This window comes from Trichosurus vulpecula, chromosome 3 (genome assembly GCF_011100635.1).
Source record: "Trichosurus vulpecula isolate mTriVul1 chromosome 3, mTriVul1.pri, whole genome shotgun sequence".
NCBI lineage: Eukaryota > Metazoa > Chordata > Mammalia > Diprotodontia > Phalangeridae > Trichosurus > Trichosurus vulpecula.
In genome coordinates this window covers 154,259,046-154,280,062 of record NC_050575.1, presented here as the reverse complement: position 1 = coordinate 154,280,062, position 21,017 = coordinate 154,259,046, and the positions used below count along the sequence as shown (strand labels likewise).

The 21,017-nt window shown below is 37.6% G+C and overlaps 1 protein-coding gene across 2 annotated transcripts in view; it reads left to right on the top strand.

Annotated features, from left to right (window-relative positions):
• The window catches only part of LOC118841848 (liver carboxylesterase 1-like), a 113,298-nt gene extending 99,198 nt beyond the window's left edge, over positions 1-14,100 (top strand). For both annotated transcript variants that reach the window (XM_036749514.1, XM_036749513.1), the window contains exons 12-14: positions 10,184-10,315; positions 13,424-13,496; positions 13,633-14,100. In XM_036749514.1, coding sequence (XP_036605409.1) covers positions 10,184-10,315; positions 13,424-13,496; positions 13,633-13,810 — 383 coding nt within the window. In that variant the 3' untranslated portion in view covers positions 13,811-14,100. The remainder of the gene's footprint in view (positions 1-10,183; positions 10,316-13,423; positions 13,497-13,632) is intronic.
• Positions 14,101-21,017: the final 6,917 nt, after the last annotated feature.

The following is a 21,017-nucleotide window of genomic DNA, read 5'->3' as shown; positions in this document are numbered from 1 at the left end:
GAAAGGCACTCAGCAGAGCTCTCTGAATATTCCCCTCCAACTATAAAATAACACCTCAAATTAAATTCTAGAGGGACAGAGCCAAAAAAGTTTAGAGTGAGACATTTTTCCAAATCAAGACAACATGGGAGATTGGAGCGAGAGATCTGTGAAATGGGGGAGGAGGTTGGCCTGGAGACCATGTGGATGAAACATTAGTAGTGGAACTAGATAGTGGAGACAGAAGCAATAGCAGCTTTGGTAGCTCCTATGCCTGAGATGGTAAGGGGATCATACAAATGGTAAGAGATTACAGAGTACCTCTGTTGTAGCACAAGATGCCAGACCAGACCTTGCTTAGCAACTTCATTGCGTATACCTACTTCTGGGCTAGGGTTTAAGGGCAGAGAGGAACATTTTTAGCTGAGGGATTGGGGGCCCCAAGAGATCAGGGATCCTAACAAACTATCATTTCTGGTCCCAAGGAAGGAGTCTTCCTGAGAATCAGTATTGATTGCAATCCCGAGGAATCAGGGGCCATTTCTGGGCAAGAACTAGGGCACAGGCCAAGACAGCAATTACCACACCTCTCCCCAGATCATACTACCTTAGAAGCACCAAATTTCCAAAGTTCCAGAACTAGCTCTGAAAACATTAGTGGGAAAAAGCTTGAATCTTGAAACAGAGCCCCTCCCTACTCTCATGCCAAGAATAGTATCCAACATTAACATAAAATTCCACATCAAGAAATAGAGTGGAAAAAAGAACAAACAACAATGACAAGAAATAGCTTGACTATAAAAAGCTACTAAGGTTACAGGGAAGATCAAGACACAAATTTAAAAGACACAATGATATTAAAATAGCTATAAGCAAAGCTGCAGAGGAAAAAAAATATAAATTGGACAGAAGCCCAATAAGAATTCCTGGAAAAAAAAAAGCTAAAAAAAATCAAAATCCAAAAAGAGTGGTAGAAAATAAATAAGTAATGAAATGAAAACAAATAATAAATTATGAACAGACAATTAACATCTTGGTAAACAAGGCACAAAAATAGGTTAAAGAAAACAACATCTTAAATAGAATTGGACAAGTGAAAAAAGAGCTATGAAAATTCACTGATGAAAATAACTCCTTAAAAAGCAGAATTGGTCAAATGGAAAAAAGAGGCATAAAATCTCAGTCAATAACTCCATGAGACATCAAGAAACAATTTTAAAACAAAGCTAAAAGAATGAAAAAAATAGAAGAAAAGGTGAAATATCTCTTTGGAAAAACAACTGACCTGGAAAATAGATTGAAGGGAGATAATTTAAGAATTATTGGACTATCTGAAAGTCATTAAAGAAAGATCCCAGACATGGTATTTCAAGAAATTATCAAGGAAAAAATGTCTTGAAATCTTAAAACAAGAAGGTAAAGTAGAAATTGAAAAAATCTACCAATAATCACATGGAAGTGATCCAAAAAGTAAAACTTGAAAGAAAATTATAAACAAATTCCAGGGCTTCCAGATTAAATAAAAACTATTTCAAGTAGCAAGAAAGAAACCATTCAAACACTGTGAAGCCATCGTCAGGAGCATGTAAGATTTAGAATCTACCACATCAAAGGAGCAGAGGACTTGGAATATGATGTTCTGGAAGGCAAAAATGTTGAGATTACAAGCAAGAATAACTTACCAAGAAAACTGAGTGTAATCCTTCAAGTAAAAAATGCGTATTTAATGAAATAGATGACTTTCAAGCATTCCTGATGAAAAGTCCAGAGTGGAACAGAAAATTTGAAAGTTGAATATAAGAATCAAGAGAAGCATATAAAGATAAACATGAAAGAGAAATCATAAGGTAATCAATAAGGTTAAACTTCTTACCTTTTTATATAGGAAGATGATACATAAAACCTCTAAAACTTTTACCATTTTTAGGACAGTTAAAAAGATTCTACATAGAATGAAGGTGCAAGACTGAGTAAACTGTGTTGGGATTATGTAAAAAATAAAAGGTATAAATGGGAAGAATAGATTCCCTGGTAAAAGAAAGAATGATATAAAGAATGGGGAAAAAATCTCAATAGAGTTGCACAAGGAAGAGCTTTTACAATGAAGGAGAAAGTGGAGAAGAGCAGCCAATATTGGACCTCACACCTAAATTGGCTGAAAAAAGGGAATATGTATGAATGTATGTGTATGTACACAAACATTCATGCATATACACTATATATGTGTATAGATATAGATACAGATACACACACACACACACACACACACACACACACACACACACGGTACTAGAAATTTATCTTACGCAGCAGAGAAATAATGGAGGAAGGGGATAAGAAAAAATGGAATTAATTAGAGGGAGATAAAGGAAGACAATGGCCAGAAACAAAACAGACTTTAGAAGAGTGACAGGATAAAAAGAGAAAGATAAGCAGAAGAAAACAGGGTAGGAGGAAATGCACACTTAGCAATCATAACCATGAATGTGAATGGGATGAAATCACCTATTAAATGGAAATAGATAACAGAATGGATTATAGACCAAAATCCGACAATATGTGGTTTACAAAAAACACACTTAAAACAGAAAGACTCACAAAGAATTAAAGCAAGGGTCTTTAGCAGAATCAGTTATGCTTCAGCTGAAGTAAAAAAAGAAAAAGAAGGGGTAGTAATTATGATCTCAGACAAAGCAAAAGTGAAAATAAACCTAATTAAAAGGGATAAGCAGTGAAACTATACCTAGCAAAAGGCCCATAGATAGTGAAGTAACATCAATACTAAACATATATGTACCAAATGGCATAGCATCTTAATTCTTAACACAAAAGATAATGGTTTTTTGAAAGGAAATAGACAATAAAACTGTAACAGTAGACAACCTCAAATTTCCTCTCTCAGAGCTAAATAAATCTAACCATAAGGTAAATAAGGAAAAAAATCAAAGTGATGAATAGAATTTTAGAAAAGTTATATATTATAGAACTTTGAAGAAAACTGAATGGCAATAGAAAGGAGTACACCTTTTTCTTAGCTGTACTTTGTATCATCACAAAAAAATGACCGTGTATGAGCACACAAAAACCTCACAACCAAATGAAGAAAAGCAGAAAAATTGAATTCACCCCTTTCATAATACAATAAACACTATTTTTAAGGAGAGGCCATGAAAGCATATATGAAAAAAATTAAGTGTAAACTAAATAATCTAATCCTAAAGAATGAGTGGGTAGGGGGTGGAGCCAAGATGGTGGCTGGAAAGCAGGGACTTCCTTAAGTTCTCCCCCAAATCCCTCCAAATACCTGCAAAAATTGCTCTGAACAAATTCTAGAGCTGTGGGAATGCACATAGCAGAGGGAAGCAGGTCTCCAATTCAGGATGGCATGGATGGTCACTAGGAAGATCTATTGCACAGTGCTGGGAGCAGAGTGCAGCCCAGAGTGGGCTGCCCCAGAACAGATCAGACCAGGCATTGGGCCAGAGCAGGCCTTAGGGTCATTAGTCATTATACTGCTGCAGTTACCAGACTTCTCAACCCACAAATGCCAAAGACCACAGAGCAGGTTATTGGGAAATCTGCTAGAGCAGGTTAGAAAGTGGTCCAGTCCCAAGCCCTGGGGGTGGCAGAGGTGGTGCGCTGGTGGTGGCAGCAGCAGCAGGAAGCTCCTGTGGCTGCTTCCAGAGCTCCAATGTCACCTTCTTCCCAAGTCCCTGGCTCACACAGTGGGAGGAATCAAGCAGAAGACTAGAGCGGGAGTGCGGGGATTGCTTTGCCCTGCTTGGATGTGGGTCACAATTCTGGTTGGGCCGTTCTTAGGGGAGGAAGAGTCCTGCTATGGAAGAGCTTGTGGTGACAGTGGAGTAGAAGTATCTCTGAGAACAGCAACACAGCCCCTAAAGGCTGGGACAAAACACTCTCTACTGTACGGTCATGCCTTGACAAAAAAATCAAAGGTCAAGGATTGGCTGGGAACATGGCAAGGCAGCAAAAAAGATACAGACTCAAACTGAGACTGAGACTCTAAAATCTTTTTTTGGTGACAAAGAATATCAAAACATACATCCTGAAGAAGTCAACAAAGTCAAAGAGCCTATATCAAAAGCTCCAAGAAAAACATGAATTGGTCTCAGGCCATGGAAGAGCTCAAAAAGAATTAGGAAAAGCAAGTTAGAGAAGTAGAGGAAAAATTGGGAAGAGAAATGAGAGAGATGCAAGAAAACCATGAAAAACAAGTCAAGGACTTGCTAAAGGAGACTGAAAAAAATACTGAAGAAGATAACACCTTAAAAAATAGAATAACCGAAATACCAAAAGACCTCCAAAAAGCCACTGAACCAATTCTAGAACTGCGAAACCCACAAAACAGCAGAGGGAAGCAGGGCTCTAGCCCAGGATATCCTGGATGGTCTCTGGGTGAGGTCTATCCCACACGGACCTGGGAGCAGAGCAGAGTCCAGCATGGGCAGCCCAGACCAACCAGAACAGGAGCCGGGTGGAGCATGCCCTAGTGCCCTGAATCAGTGAGCTGCAGCAGTTACCAGACTTCTCAACCCACAAACACCAAAGACAACAGAGAAGGTTAGTGGGAAAAGCTGCAGGAGTGGAAGGAGTTCGTGGTTTGGCTACCAGCCCAGGGGGCAGCGGAGGTGGGGCAGCTACAGAAGTACAGCTGCAGTTGCTTCCAGACCCTGGCCCACCTGGTGGGAGGAATTAAGTGGCAAGTCAGAGCAGGAGTGAAGAGCCTGCTGAAGATCTAAGTCCAGTCCAGGTTGGGGGTTCTTGGGGAAGGAGGAGCGCTAGTGTGGCAGAGCTGGCGCATCACCACAAGCATGGAACATAGAACTTTTTAGTCTACAAGCAGTCATACCATGCTGAAAAACTCAAGCGTCAAGTTGGTTGGTTGGGAATATGGCCAGGCAGTGAAAATGCACCCAGATTCAGTCTCAGACTTTGGATTCTTTCTTTGGTGACAAAGAAGACCAAAACATGCAGACAGAAGAAGTTAACAAAGTCAAAGAGTCTACAACAAAAGCCTCCAAGAAAAACATGAACTGGTCCCAGGCCATGGAAGAGCTCAAAAAGGATTTGGAAAAGCAAGTAAGAGAAGTAGAGGAAAAATTGGGAAGAGAAATGAGAAGGATGCGAGAAAATCATGAAAAAAGAAGTCAATGACTTGCTAAAGGAGACCCAAAAAATACTGAAAAATATACTGAAGAAAACAACATCTTAAAAAATAGACTAACTCAAATGGTAAAAGAGCTCCAAAAAGTCAATGAGGAGAAGAATGCCTTGAAAGGCAGAATTAGCCAAATAGAAAAGGAGCTCCAAAAGACCACTGAGGATAATACTACCTTAAAAATGAGATTGGAGCAAGTGGAAGTTAGTGACCTTATGAGAAATCAAGATATTATAAAACAGAACCAATGGAATAAAAAAATGGAAGACAATGTGAAATATCTCATTGGAAAAACCACTGACCTGGAAAATAGATGCAGGAGAGATAATTTAAAAATTATTGGACTACCTGAAAGCCATGATCAAAAAAGAGCCTAGATATCATCTTCCAAGAACTTATCAAGGAGAACTGCCCGGTTATTCTAGGGCAACAGGGCAAAATAGAAATTGAAAGAATCCACTGATCACCTTTTCAAAGAGACCCCAAAAAGAAATCTCCTAGGAATATTGTTGCCAAATTGCAGAGCTCCCAGATCAAGGAGAAAATATTGCAAGCAGTCAGAAAGAAACAATTTGAGTATTGTGGAAACATAATCAGAATAATCCAAGATCTGGTAGCTTCTACCTTAAGAGATGGAAGGGCTTGGAATACGATATTCCGGAGGTCAATTGAGCTAGGATTAAAACCAAGAATCACCTACCCAGCAAAACTGAGTATCATGCTCCAAGATAAAATATGGATTTATAATAAAATAGAGGACTTTCAAGCTTTCTAATTAAAAAACCAGAGCTGAATAGAAAATTTGACTTTCAAACACAAGGGTCAAGAGCAGCATGAAAAGGTAATCAAGAAAAAGAAGAAGAAAAAGAAATTCCAAGGGACTTACTAAAGTTGAACTGTTTTGTTTATATTCCTACATGGAAAGATGATGTGTATGATTCATGAGACCTCAGTTTTAGGGTAGCTGAAGGGAATATGCATATATATATATATATATATATATATATATATATATATATATATATATATACATATATATATATATGTTTATGTACATGTATATATGTAAGTGAATGTGTATGTATGTATATATGGATGTGTGTGTATATATATTTATATAAAGAGAGAGAGAGAGAGAGAGGACAGAGGGTGAAATGAAGATGAAGGGAAGTTATCTAAAAGAAATAAAATCAAATTAAAGGATGAGAGAGGAATATGTTGAGAGAGGGAGATAGGGAGAGACAGAATGGTGTGGATTATCCCGCATAGAGGTGGGAAGAGGAAGCGGTTCTGTAGGAGGACGGGGAGGGCAAGTGAGGGGGGGCATGATTGAATCTTGCTTTGGTCAGGTTTGACCTGAGGAGGGAATACCATACATACTCAATTGGGTATCTTACGCCACAGGGAAGAAGAGAGAAGTATATGATAAAGGGGGGATGATGGAGGGGAGGACTGATAGGGGTGGAGGTAATCAAAAACAAACACTTTCAAAAGGGGACAGGGTCAAGGGAGAAAATTCAATAAAGGGGGATAGGTTAGGAAGCAGCAAAATATAGTTAGTCTTTCACAACATGAGAATTGTGGAAGGGTTATACATAATGATGCACATGTGGCCTATGTTGAATTGCTTGACTTCTTAGGGAGGGTGGGTGGGAAAGGAAGAGCAGAGAGAATTTGGAACTCAAAGATTTTAAAAACAGATGTTCAAAAACAAAAAAAAAAAGCTTTTGCATGCAACTAGAAAATAAGATACATAGGCAATGGGGCGTAGAAATTTATCTAGCCCTACAAGAAAGGAAGGGAAAATGGGATGGGAGGGGAGTGGGGTGACAGAAGGGAGGGCTGACTGGGGAAAAGGGAACCAGAATATACGCCATCTTGGAGTAGGGGGGAGGGTAGAAATGGGGAGAAAATTTGTAATTCAAACTCTTGTGCAAATCAATGCTGACAACTAAATCAATTAAATAAATAAATTTTAAAAGAATGAAATAAAAAGAAAAAAAATCAGAGAAAGAGAAGAAAATGAATGCAACTAAAAAAATAGAAAAAGAACAAATTAAAATTTCCCAATTAAACACCAAAATGTAGATGTTGAAAATAAGAGATTAATAAAATTTAAAGTAGATATAAAGAATTTATAAATAAAACTAAAAATTGGGTTTATTAAAAAATGAAATCAATAAATTGGTTAATTTGATTTTTTTTAAAAAGAAAGAAATCTAAATCACCACTATCAATGATGAAAAGGGTAAATACACCACCAAAGGAGATGAATTAAAACAATTATTAGAATTTATTTGACCAATTATATGCTAGTAAACTGACAATCTAAGTGAAATGGATAAATATTTAACATATATACACACATATATGTGTACATATATACATATATGTTTATATATACCTGTGCATATATACATTCATATGTATATACAGAGATACACACATTTATATGTGTGTATATATATACTGGCCAGATTAATGGAAGACAAAATGGAATATTTAAATAATGCTATATTAAAAACCCTACCAAAATAAAAAGAAATTGAACCAGCCATCAATACCCAGGAATAGATGGATATACAAGTGAATTCTTCTAAACTTTTAAGGAACACTTAATCACAATACCATATAAACTACTTGGGAAAAAAAGAAGTAAAGAAAGAATCCTAACAAATTCCTTTCATGACACAAATATGGTTTTGATATCTAAACCAAGGAGAGCCAAAACAGAGAAAGAAAATTATAGACCAATTTCCTTAATAAATATTGATGCAAAAATATTAAATAAAACCCTAGTAAAGAGATTGTAGCAATGTATCACGAAGATTATGCATGTACTATGAACAAATGGAATTTATATCAAGGATGCAGGGCTGGTTCTATATTAAGAAAACTATTGACCTAATTTGCTATATCAATAATGAAAGCAACAAAAGTCATATGATTATATCAATACACAGAGAAAAACATTTTGACAAAAAACAATACCCGTTCCTATTTTAAAAAATACTAGAAAACATAGGAATCAATAAAATCTTTCTCAAAATGATAAGTAGTGTCTATCTAAATGCAAGCATTGTCTCTAACAAGACTGAACTTGAATCCTTTCCAATAAGATTACAGGAGTGAAGCAAGTAAGTCCATTATCACCATTATTCTTCAGTATTGTGAAATCCTGTATGTAGAAATAAGAGTAAAAAAAGAATTTGAAGGAATAAAAGCAGGCAATGAAGAAACAAAGTCAGGACTCTTTGCAGATGATATGATGGTATATTTAGAGAACCCTAGAGAATTAAAAACAAATGAAAATCCTAGTTGAAACAATTAACACCTTCAGCAAAGTTTCAAGGTATAAAATAAACCCACACAAATCAATTGCATTTCTATATACTACCAACAAAACCAGCAGCAGGAGATAGAAAGAGAAATTTCTTTTAAAATATCTTCAAATAATATAAAATACTTGGGGTCCAACCTGGCAAAAGCCCAGGGATTACATAAAGTTGTAGACATACATACATATATATACATATATACACACACACACACATATATATTAACACACATATGTATATATGTATATACATATGCGCATACATACATACTAGTATGTATGTATATATATACATATACATATATATATATATTATATGTATGTATATATACACACAAAATGTAGGGGAGAGGAACTATTTGTGAGCACAGGACAATGTTTGGCCTAGATAAGCCAAACTAGAATTTCATACTCCGAACCCCTGAGTTTATTTTGATTCATTGAAAATTCTAGATTTTTTAAAAAGTATAGATACATTTTATTTTCATATCATCTTTACATCCTAATATGTTGCTTTTGTTATATTTTCTGCTTGTCCTACCTGGAATTTAGTTTTGACTAGATAATTTCCCTATTCAGTAAACTTAAGAAATGGAGAAGAGAGGAGCTCTTGCTGATTATTGTCAATATTTTTCAGTAACGCAAGAGTCAAGGTCTTCAAATGAGAGGGTGGGGGGCTTAAGGAGAGATGAAAATGGTGGGATAGTGAATCAATGGAATCTAGAAAAAGAAAGATAACAACATCTACCCTAGTCATACCATATGTGGAGTATTATTTTTTCATTTCTGGATGCCAGAATTTGGAATGATATTAATAAATTGGAGAGTGTTCTAGGAATAGCAATGAACATTGTGCAACAAATCAAATCTTAACTATAATCAGTTACTACTTAACTATAATCAGTTACAAGAACTGGTGATTTTATCATGGGGAAGAAAACGTTCAGGAAGGACATGATAGCTCTCTCCAAGTACTTAAAGGGTTATCTTGTTGGGGGAGGGGCAATGATTAGGTTTATTCTGTTAATCTACAAAGGGAAGAGGTGAGAGTGAGGGGTTAGTTACAAAACGATAAAGTTAGGTTTAATGTAAAGAAAAACTACTTACCAATAAGAGGTATCAATAAGTGGAATAAATGGCCTGCCATGAAAAATAGTGGCTTGCCCCTCACAGGTCTTCAAGTGGATGATGGCTCCTCACTTGTGGGTTAGGCTGTTGTGGGATTTTTTTTTCAGCCATGGAGTGGACTAGAAGCTCCTGAGGTTTCTTTCAGAGCTGAACTTCTGTGTATCTTTCATTCATCTAGGGGTAGAATAATGTTACATTTGCCTAGGAATAAGGAACCATCTGATAGAGATGAGGGGAGAGTCGACTAGATGACCACCTAAGGTCCTAGACACCTAAAATTCTCTGAACAAAATTGTAGATCTCTTAGTGAATTGAAGATAGTCTTTCACATTAGGAAAAGCACATGGCTATCAGTGCCAGCCATCACTCTGCATATCTCTGTCAGATCCTCTAGGTCTCTTATGTACCCAGAACTTAGGGTCCCCAATTAATTAAACTAACTTAAGAACTCAGAACAAAATTCTTTCATATTTCCCAAGACGGCCTTAGGGACTCCCTTGTAAGTAAGTACATCTGAGGTAGAAAACCTGATATACTGAGTTTTCTATTCTTTCTTTCAGCATCAGGTGCACCCACGTACATGTATGAATTTCAACATCGGCCAAGCTTCTCAACCAACCTGAAACCAGAGACAGTGAAGGCAGACCATGGGGATGAAATTCTCTCTGTCTTTGGGGCTCCATTTCTGAAAGGTGATTGATCTCAGCTTGCTACAAAAAACTTGTCAAAACATTACTTCCTGGTTATTTGGAAAGCAATATTTAACTTTAAGAATTACTTAACCCTTTTAATTTACCAGCTATCTCACTTGATGTTCATAACATCTCCTATGAAGCAAAAAATCAAGATAAGTCAATAAGAATTTGTTAAGTACCTACTACGTGCCAGGCACTGTGCTAATCACTGAGAGGTGCATGGAGAAGGAATGATGCAAAGTCAGCAACAGATGGCCCCTTCTCTTAAGCTCGTTGTTTAATGGGAGAAACAATATGTAAATAATTAAGTACAAACTAGATAGATAAATAGATAGACAAGGTAAATTAGAGATAATCATCTCAGAGAGAAGGCACTAAGAATAAGGAGGACAAGGAAAGACTTCTTTCAGAAAGTAAAATTTTAGCTGAGACTTGAAGGAAGCCAGTGGGGCCAAGGCAGTTATCAAGAGGGTGAGAATTCCACTTATGGAGGGGACAATAAATAAAAATACACTGATGGGAGATGGAAGGTCTTGTGCAAGGAACAGCAAAGAGGCCAGTGTCACTGGATCACAGAGCAAAAGGGGCAGGGAGTGGAAATTTAGGTATAAAGGAGACTGGAAAGGTAGGGATTGGCTAAGCGATGAAGGCCTTTAAATGCCAAACAAAGGATTTTTATATTGATCTTGGAGAGCAACTAGAGTTTCTTAAATGGGAATGGTTATTAGCCATTCCTTCCACATAAGGAAACAGGCCCTGAGAAAAGAAATGCATTCCCTAAATTTAGTGGCAAAGCCAGAATTAGAATGAAGGTCTTTTGACTCCGCACTCCCCATCCTCAGCTCATTTCACCAGACAATCTATCCTAAGTCTTATGTGTCATCACTGAACAAGGGTTTCTTATTGTCACAAGGAGTAAATGGCATCTGGGGATAAATTAATGGAATCATAGTGCACAGAATTATTGAAATGATAGTATTATTATAGTGTTCTTTGTTCGGAATGGTATCTGGCTTATTGTGCTCAGGTCCTGGTACCATATTTTTGAAAGACACTGACAAGCTGGAGAACAACCAGGGAAAAAGAGCCAGGAGAGTTAGTTGCATTTAGATTTTGTCATATGAGGATGGTTGAAGGAAACAAGCAGGATATCTAACCTGAAGAGGAGAAGACTTTACAGGGCATAACAGCTTTTTCAAGTACTTGAAGAAGGATTTACCTTCTTCTGCTTGTGTAAACTTAGAAGCCGTGAAGGGAAGTTGTAGAGAGATGGACTTCAGTTTGATGTAAGGAAGATTTCCTAATGATTAGAAATGTCCCAAAGTGTCCTTCTATTTCATGAGATCCAAGGCTGAGGGCAGCTACATGGTGCACTACGTGAGCACTGGCTCTGGAGTCAGGAGGACCTGAATTCAAATCCAGCCTCAGACACTTACTAGCTGTGTGACAGTGGACCAGTCACTTAACTCTATTTGCCTCAGTTTCCTTATCTGCAAAACAGCTGGAGAAAGAAATAGCAAATCATTCCAGTATATTTGCCAAGAAAACCCCAAATAGAATCATAAAGAGGTGGACACAAATGAAACGATGACAACAAAAAGTAAGCGCTGATTAGCTACTTGTTAGGAACATTGTAGAAGGGATTCCTGTTGAGGATGGGTTGGATTAGGTGCCCTTCATCTGAAGTCCATCGAATTCCAATTCTGATTATGAGAGCATTCTCAGAAAAAGAATATCATGAAGAATTGATCAACCAACAGGCATTTATTGGAGGCCTAATACATTCCAGCCACTGAAGTAAACAGTTGGGGATAAAGACAAAAATGGGATTGTATTCCGACACTGGAGCATTCAGGGAGCCTAGCTTCTGGGGCCTAGCTTTCTCTGATTCTTTGCCCTACTTTAGAGGTTCCTTATAATAACATGAACATAGCAAAGATGTACTTTAGAGGAGTCTGTACCACAAAATCAAAATGTTAATCAGTGTCCTCAAGGTTAATTTATATCATGGCCACATAACAGCAATCCTTCCATCTAGGGGCTTTGGTCTATGCCAGGGGAGGGGAATTGGTGGTCTTCAGGCCACATGTGGCTATCTACATCCTTAGGTGTAGCCTTTTGACTGAATTCAAATTGCACAAAACAAAAGTGTTTGTTAAGGATCTACAAGGCCACAGGTTCCACATTCCTGGTGTATGCACTGGATGCTCATTTTCTTCCAAGCACAGCACAGTTGATTCTAGCCACCTTTATTTGACTTCCCGAGGATTTCTTTCTGTTACCCACTCTGAGATAAAAACTGAAAGCAGACCACATTGACATTTTAACTGCCACTCCCAGCAAAGGCCTTGAGGTTGAATGTTTAATACAGTGGATTCCTAGACTTTAGATGCCAAGCTAAAAATGGGGTAATATAGAAGAAATGTATTTGGTGTCAGAAGACCTAGAAATAAGTAAAATCTAAGCTTTGTTACTTATCATCTGTATTACCTAGGACAAGTCACTTAGTCCTTAGCTTCTGTATCTGTAAAATAAAGGGATAAGTCTGCACCAAGGGTGGAGAACCTGCAGCCTCAAGGCCACATGTGGCCTTTTAGGTCCTCAAGTTTAGCCCTTTGACTGTTGGTCAAAGGGGTAGATGGTTCCTATAAGTAAAATTTTATGATCCATATACTATTTATTTAGTATTAATTATCCTCTTCAAAATCTCTCTCCTACTAAGCTATTGCTTATGCCTGAAATCCCATCATTAGAGTTTAATTCCTTTTTAGTTAGTGCTTCCTCTCTGAATATATATGCCCACGGACCAGCACTTGTTAGGTACTATTTGATTGTTTCTTGACATTACCTCTACAGAAAAGGAAGGTAAAATCCTCATAGGATTAGTGAATAAAGGTAAAAAATAGAGAGGTATTGGGTCAGAGCATCACCTGAGGAGGACACACAAGGATGTATGTGACATTGTAAAGTGCAGGAGTGATGGGAGAGCTCACAAGTAGGAATGGGTGTGAAAGGAGCATGAGATGGGCACTGAGTATATACGTAGTAATTTTCTTACTAAAAATATTATAGTCACATTCTAAAATCTTCAATTGTCATTTTCAGGAGGCTCACCAGAGGAAGAGAAGAAACTTAGCAGAACTGTGATGAAATACTGGGTCAACTTTGCTAAGACTGGGTAAGACTGGTAACAGAGGGGAATTACTGGTGATTTTTCTTCACTATGTTTAGTAGGTATCTCCCTCTCCTTTTTGTAACCACTACTGCTGATTCAATGATTATTTTTATTTTTAAAATACTGATTTTTTTTTCAGAAACCCTAATGGAGAAGGATTGCCAAAGTGGCCTGCCTATGATCAGAATGAAGGCTACCTCCAAATTAACATCACCCCCAAAGCAGCCAATAAGCTGAAGGAGAAAGAAGTGGAACTTTGGACTAAGGTCATGTCAAAGGAGCCAGTTGGGGTGAAGACAGAACACATTGAGCTTTAATCTGGGGAGGTCTGCCATCAGATAGTAAAGAAGCTTCAGTAGACCTCAATGGCAAGGTTTTTGGTTTTACTTGGCAAGGATGTCTGGCCTTTTGGTAATTAGAGAGCTTCTTAGCATGGAGGTGGAGGAAGAAAAACAGAAACAGCCATAGATCAGCCTGATGAATGGATGGAGACAAAACTTAAGCACTGGGGGCCATGAAGAGCCTAAGATTACTTTCTCTTCTGAATGCTTTTAGTGGAGAAGTTGGCTTTGGATTATACTAAATAAAATCCACTTTACTTGAAATTCTTGCTACTTGTGTCAGTGTCTTGGTCTTGGGAATTAGATGAATAAGTCCTTCACTGAAATAAAGCTATTATCCTTCATGCCCAGGTCTTACTTTTTTCTTTTACGAGGTAATTGGGGTTAAATGACTTGACCAGAGTCACACAGTTAGTAAGTAGTAAGTGTCTGAAGTCAGATTTTCACTCAGTCCTCCTGACTCTAGGACCCATGCTCTCTGCACTGTGCCACCTAGTTGCCCCTATGCCCAGTTAGAGTCATGGCGTTTGCTATATACTTTACAGGTTCGAGGTTACAATTTAATGCATATATCTAGACTTTAAGAAACTAATGAATGAAATAATTAAAAGGCATTTATTAAGTGCTTCCTACAAGCCAAACATTAGGGATAAAAATACAAAAGTAAAGCCATACTCATTAATAGATGTGAATACATCTGATCATAGTCATAGTCCCTGCCGTAAAGAAATTTCCATATTAATGCTACATAAATAAAGGGGGATGGTGGCCAGGGAGGAGTATTTTGGTTTGGAAAGTAACAAGAGTGATGAGTGGAGTCATAGGTGAATAGAATGACACATCTTTCCAAAAATAATTGTAGTATTGATTCAACTATGGTTACAGAGAATTGATCCATACTTTGTTTCATCTCATCTTCAGAAGCTACATTGAGTGCACAATCATCTGCTAACAGAAAACCATGCACAAACACTCTTTCCACTTTGGTCTTGGCTTGTAGCCTTTCCAAGTTGAAAAATTCACCATCAGTGGGGTAGCTGACCTTGATGCCATGTTCATCCTCATTGAAATCATTTGACAACACGGCTAAAAAAAGAATGGGAGCAAGCACACAGTCTTATTTCACTCCACTGGTGACTGGGAAAGTAAGAGAGTATTGTCCGTTATCCAGAACCTGGGCAAGCAAGCCATCATGAAATTGACATACAATGCTGATGAACTTCTCCAGGCAACCAAATTTTGACATAATTTTCCATAAGTCCTCAGGACTAACAGCATCAAAGTCCTTGGTCGGATCTATAAATGTTGTGTACAGACCTCTGTTCTGCTCTTGGCATTTCTCCTGGCTACAGAATTAGACAAGAGAAGGAAGGATATTGTGGAAGGTATATCAGCAGCAACAAGGTATCTGTTGAGCAGATGGCTAGAGAGTAAAATGAACCATGGCTAGAGCTGGCCTGATATAGTGGGCCCTATGAGGCATTCACCAATCAGAATAGGAGATCTGGAAATAAAAAGGTTAAATCCTTGGAGTTATGCTATCTGGCTTGATTGGCATTGGCACATCTAGGTTGCTTTATTATTCTAGGTGACTTGTCTTAGTTACAGAAATGTTCTTTCTCACGATCTAATTCAACTGTCCAGTGATTGTGCAGAACTTATTACATTCTCCTTCTCTATGATGACCAAAGTCATCATCCTATGCAGGCTATCCCTATATCATCACTATGCTTTGCCAAAAAGCCCCCTACCCACATACTATAGTGTAGGAGCAAGATGACATACCACACATGTACAATAAGCCTTAAGGTCATTATGGTATATTTATGCTCAGTCTTCTCTGTCTCGATTCCAACTTTATCTCCTAGCAGTAGCAATCTTTGTTCTTTATTACTTTTTTTTTCTCTTCCTCTATCTAGAATGGTCTATCTTGGTCCAAAACAGTAAATAATCAATCCCTAGCATGATGACACTTTCTCTACAAAGCAGAGGTTGGAGAGGGAATAGAAGAATATTTTATACCACTGCCACTCAAAACCAGGTGTGTTAGCCACTACTATCATGATCATCCAAGCTAGATTTCACCAAGTTTCATTCTTTTGCTATCAAACAGTTTCCTTGCCTATTTTTATTTCTATTTAAGTAAATTTTAATTTACTTCTGAAGTTCCACTACAGCTGATTCCTTGCTTAAAGATACTTTTTTGAATTCTAGTGCCATGGCTACCATAACCAGAATAACATATTTCACTTAGCCAACCAGGTATAATTCCTGTTCTGTCTTTACCCCGATTTCTATTTAGCATCTCTATCCAGCTATAAAATGAATTCTTACAGAGCATATTTTTGGGTACAATTCATGAGCTCATCTTGCCTAGATGAATGTTGGGTGGTAGCTGCATAAAACTACTCATTGATTTTCAGCATTACCAAGAATTCGGTCCCTTTTTTGTAATGGAAGCCAGGCCTTGGTTCAACTCAATGGCATGGGATACTCCCCACCAATGGAAGCAATTCCTCATTTCTCAAGAAATAATAACCACTTCATATGTCTTTGTTGACATCAATTGGACCTACTTGGTTCAGAGTTCTACCACCACCACTGTTTTGTTGTGGACTGTTTTCTACCTTAGGGACATGGGAGCAGGCCAGTGTACAAGATACTTGAGACTGATGCCAGGTTGCTGCTCCTACATACCTGAAGATACAAAGGAATTTGAGGATTTGAAGATCATTTCTGACACATCCTTAAAAGCAATATAGTCAGCATAGCTATTCTTTAAGTCCATCCACCAGAACAAAATATAGACTATGTCAAAAGTTCTTCCCTGGAGTGGCCAACCATGTAAGATAAATATAACCACATAGGAGACAGTTTTCTTTCCCTTGGGAATGCATAGATTGCTGTATGACTGAGGCCAATAACTGTCAATTCCTTTACTCTCTGAGCTAGAGGCAGAGCTCCTTCCAATGCCAAATCACCTGGCACTAAACTAGTCTCTAGCTTATCACTTGTCCATGCCAGTTATCTTCTCTGATTCCTTGGTTAGGGATTTGGAGAGACTGGGATAAAATATTTCCATACATGGTAAAAATTTTTCTCCCTAGATGTAGCTGATCATATCTAACAATTTTCAATGTGTAGTGTTTTCTTCACTGAAGTGTCTTTCCAAACCTTAGAATATTGCATTAGGACTAGTGTATCTAGTTCCAGTCTAAGTTCTAATTAGCTGGTTAGACACTCTAATTGGTGCTTGTAAAAGGGACATTTGGAATTCTGGTCCCACATATGATATCCTGATGGTTATCACCACCTGTCCATGGAATGGCCCAATAAAATATTTTGATCAATTATCTAAAATTCACCAGTAGGCGGTGGTCACACCAGTCCCAATGCTAATTCTTCAATCAAAAAAGGAGGTGCCCCAGGGGTCTTTCAATTTTTTCCCTCAAGTTTCATTGAAAAAATATCAAATTACATAAATTATTACATAGTGAATTAACTATTTCCTCTTTTTGTCAGTACCAACAAGTGTTTGCAGTGATAGTATGCTGCATACCAGTTGATGCAGGGGTGGAGAACCTGTGACCTTGAGGCCACATATGGCCTTCTAGTTTCTTGGGTGTGGCATTTTGACTGAGTCCAAGTGTTACAGAACAAATCCTTTTACTAAGGGGATTTGTCCTGCGAAGTTTGGATTCAGTCAAAAGACCACACGTGAGTACCTAGAGGGCCACATGTGGCTTCAAGGCCATAGCTTTCCCACTCCTTGGTTGGTGAGTGGTTCTCTTATGTAGTTAGTAACTATTCATTAGGTTTTTTTAATTAATTTTTTTCATTTTTAGTTTACAACACTCAGTTCAGCAAGTTTTTGAGTTACAAATTTTCTCCCCCTCTTTCTCCTCCCTGCCTTCCCCCGAAGTAGGCACATAATCTGATGTAAGTTATACATATACATTCACATTAAACTTATTTACACAATAGTCAAGAGAAAGGAAATGGTATGCCTCAGTCTGCATTCAGACTCCATAATTCTTTCTCTGGATGTGGATAGCTTTTTCTATCATGAGTTTTTGGAGCTGTCTTAGAACTTTGTATTGCTCAGAAGAGCCAAGTCTATCAAAGTTAGTGATCACAGATAATATGCGTCTATAATCGCATATAAAGTTCTCCTCGTTCTGCTCCCCTCACTCAGCATCATATCACATAAATCTTTCCAGGTTATTATGAAGTTTGTCTGCTCCTCATTTCTTATAACACAATAGCATTCCATTACATGCATATACCACAATTTGTTTAGCCATTCCCCAATTGATGGGGATTTCCAAATCTTTGCTACCACAAAAAGAGCTGCTATAAATATTTTTATACATACGGTCCCTTTCCCACTTGTGTGAGCTCTTTGGGATACAGCCCTAGAAGTGTAATTGCTGTGCCGAAGGGTATGGAAGTTTGTATAGCCCTTTGGGCATAGTTCCAAATTGCTCTCCAGAATGGCTGCATCAGTTCACAACTCCAGCAACAATGTAAGTGTTCCTATTTTCCCACATCTTCTCCAGCGTTTATCATTTTCCTGTTTTGTCATGTTAGCCAATCTGGCAGGAGAGATATGTGGTACTTAGAAGTTGTTTTAATTTGCATTTCTCTAATCAATAGTGATTTAGAGCATTTTTTCATATGACTATAGAAATCTTTAATTCCTTCCTCTGAAAACTCTCTGTTCATATCCTTTGACCATTTTTCAATTGGGGAATGACTTGCATTCCTATAAATTTGACTCAATTCCCTGTATATTTTAGAGATGAAGCCTTTATCAGAGACACTGGTTGTAAAAAAATTCTTTCCCAGTTTGCTGCTTCCCTCCTAATCTTTGTGGCATTGGTTTTGTTTCTACAAAAACTTTTCAAGTTAACATAATCAAAATCATCTATTTTGCATTTTGCAACACTCTGTATCTCTTGTTTGGTCATAAATTCTTCCCTTCTTCATAAATCTGACAGGTATACTACTCCTTGCTCTCCCAAGCTGCTTAAAGTATCAGCCCTTATATCTAAATCATGAACCTGTTTTACTTTATTTTAGCATATGGTGTAAGATGTTGGCCTATGCCCTATTTCTGCCATATTATTTTCCAGTTTTCCTGGCAGTTTTTGTGAAATAGTGAATTCTTAACCCAGAAGCTGGACTTTTTGGGCTTATCAAAGAATAGATTGCTATAGTCATTTCCTACTGCATGTTGTGAACCTGATCTATTCCACTGATCCATCACTCTCTTTCTTAGCCAGTACCAAGTAGTGTTGATGATTGCTGATTTATAACACAGTTTAATATCTAGTATGGCTAGGCCACCTTCCCTAGTACATTTCTTTTCACTAATTCCTTTGACATTCTGCATCTTTTGTTCTTTCTGATGAATTTTGTTATTTTAATCACCTCTATAAAACAAAATTTTGGTAGTTTGATTTGTATGGCAATAAATAAGCAAATATAGGTAAAATTCTCATTTTTATTATATTAACTTGGCGTAACCATGAGTAATTGATGTTTTTCCATTTATTTAGATCTGACTTTAATTGTGTGAAAAGCTTTTTGAATTCTGTTCATATAAGTCCTGGCTTTGTCTTGGCAGATACACTTCCAAATATTTTATAGTGTCTACAGTAACTTTAAATGGAATTTCTCTTTCTATCTCTTTTTGTTGAGCTTTGTTGGCAATATATAGGAATGCTGAGGATTAATGTGGCTTTATTTTCTATCCTGCAACTTTGCTCAATGTAGGTATTATTTCAAGTAGGTTTTTTTTAATTTTTTGTAATTTATTTAACATATTTAGTTTTCAGCATTGATTTTCACAAGAGTTTGAATTACAAATTTTCTCCCCATTTCTACCCTCCCACCCACTCCAAGATGGCGTAAATTCCAGTTGCCCTGTTCCCCAGTCAGCACTCCCCTCTGTCACCCCACTCCCTCCCATCCCCTTTTCCCTTCCTTTCTTGTAGGGCAAGATAAATTTCTACACCCCATTGTCTGTGTATCTTATTTTCTAGTTGCATGCAAAAACATTTTTGTTACTTTTTGAACATCTGTTTTTCAAACTTTGAGTTCCAAATTCTCTCCCCCCTTCCCTTCCCTTCCCACCCACCCTCCCTAAGAACTCAAGCAATTCAACATAGGCCACATGTGTATCATTATGTATAACCCTTCCACAATACTCATGTTGTGAAAGACCAACTATATTTTGCTCCTTCCCAACCCATCACCCTTTATTGAATTTTCTCCCATGACCCTGTCCCCCTTCCAAAGTGTTTGCTTTTGACTACCTCCACCCCCATCAGCCCTCCCCTCCATCATCCCCCCCCCCTTTTATTTTTATCTTCTTCCCTCTTCTTTCCTGTGGGGTAAGATGATTCCCCATTGGGTATGTATGGTATTCCCTCCTTAGGCCAAATCTGATGAGAGCAATGATCACTCATTTCCCCCTCATCCACCCTCTCCCCTCCTCCCACAGAACTGCTTCCTCTTGCCACCTTTATGCGAGATAATCCACCCCATTCTATCTTTCCTTATCTCCCTCTCTCAGTATGTTCCTCTTTCATCCCTTAATTTGATTTTATTTCTTTTAGATATCTTCCCTTCATCTTCAACTCACCCTGTGTCCTCTCTCTCTCTCTCTCTCTCTCTCTCTCTCTCTATATATATATATATATATATATATATATATACACACACACACATAGACATATACATAAATACACATACACCCATATATATACATAAACATATATGTATGCGTATTCCCTTCAGCTACCCTAATACTGAGGTCTCATGAATCATACTCGTCATCTTTCCATGTAGGAATCTCAATAAAACAGTTCACCTTTAGTAAGTTCCTTTCAATTTCTTTTTCTTGTTCTTTTTCTTGATTACCTTTTCATGCTTCTCTTGATTCTTGTGTTTGAAAGTCAAATTTTCTATTCAGTTCTGGTCTTTTCACTGAGAAAGCTTGAAAGTCCTCTATTTTATTGAAAATCCATATTTTGCCATGGAGCATGATACTCAGTTTTGCTGGGTAGGTGATTCTAGGTTTTAACTCTAGCTCCATTGACCTCCGGAATATCGTATTCCAAGCCCTTCGATCTCTTAATGTAGAGGCTGCCAGATCTTGGATTATTCTGATTATGTT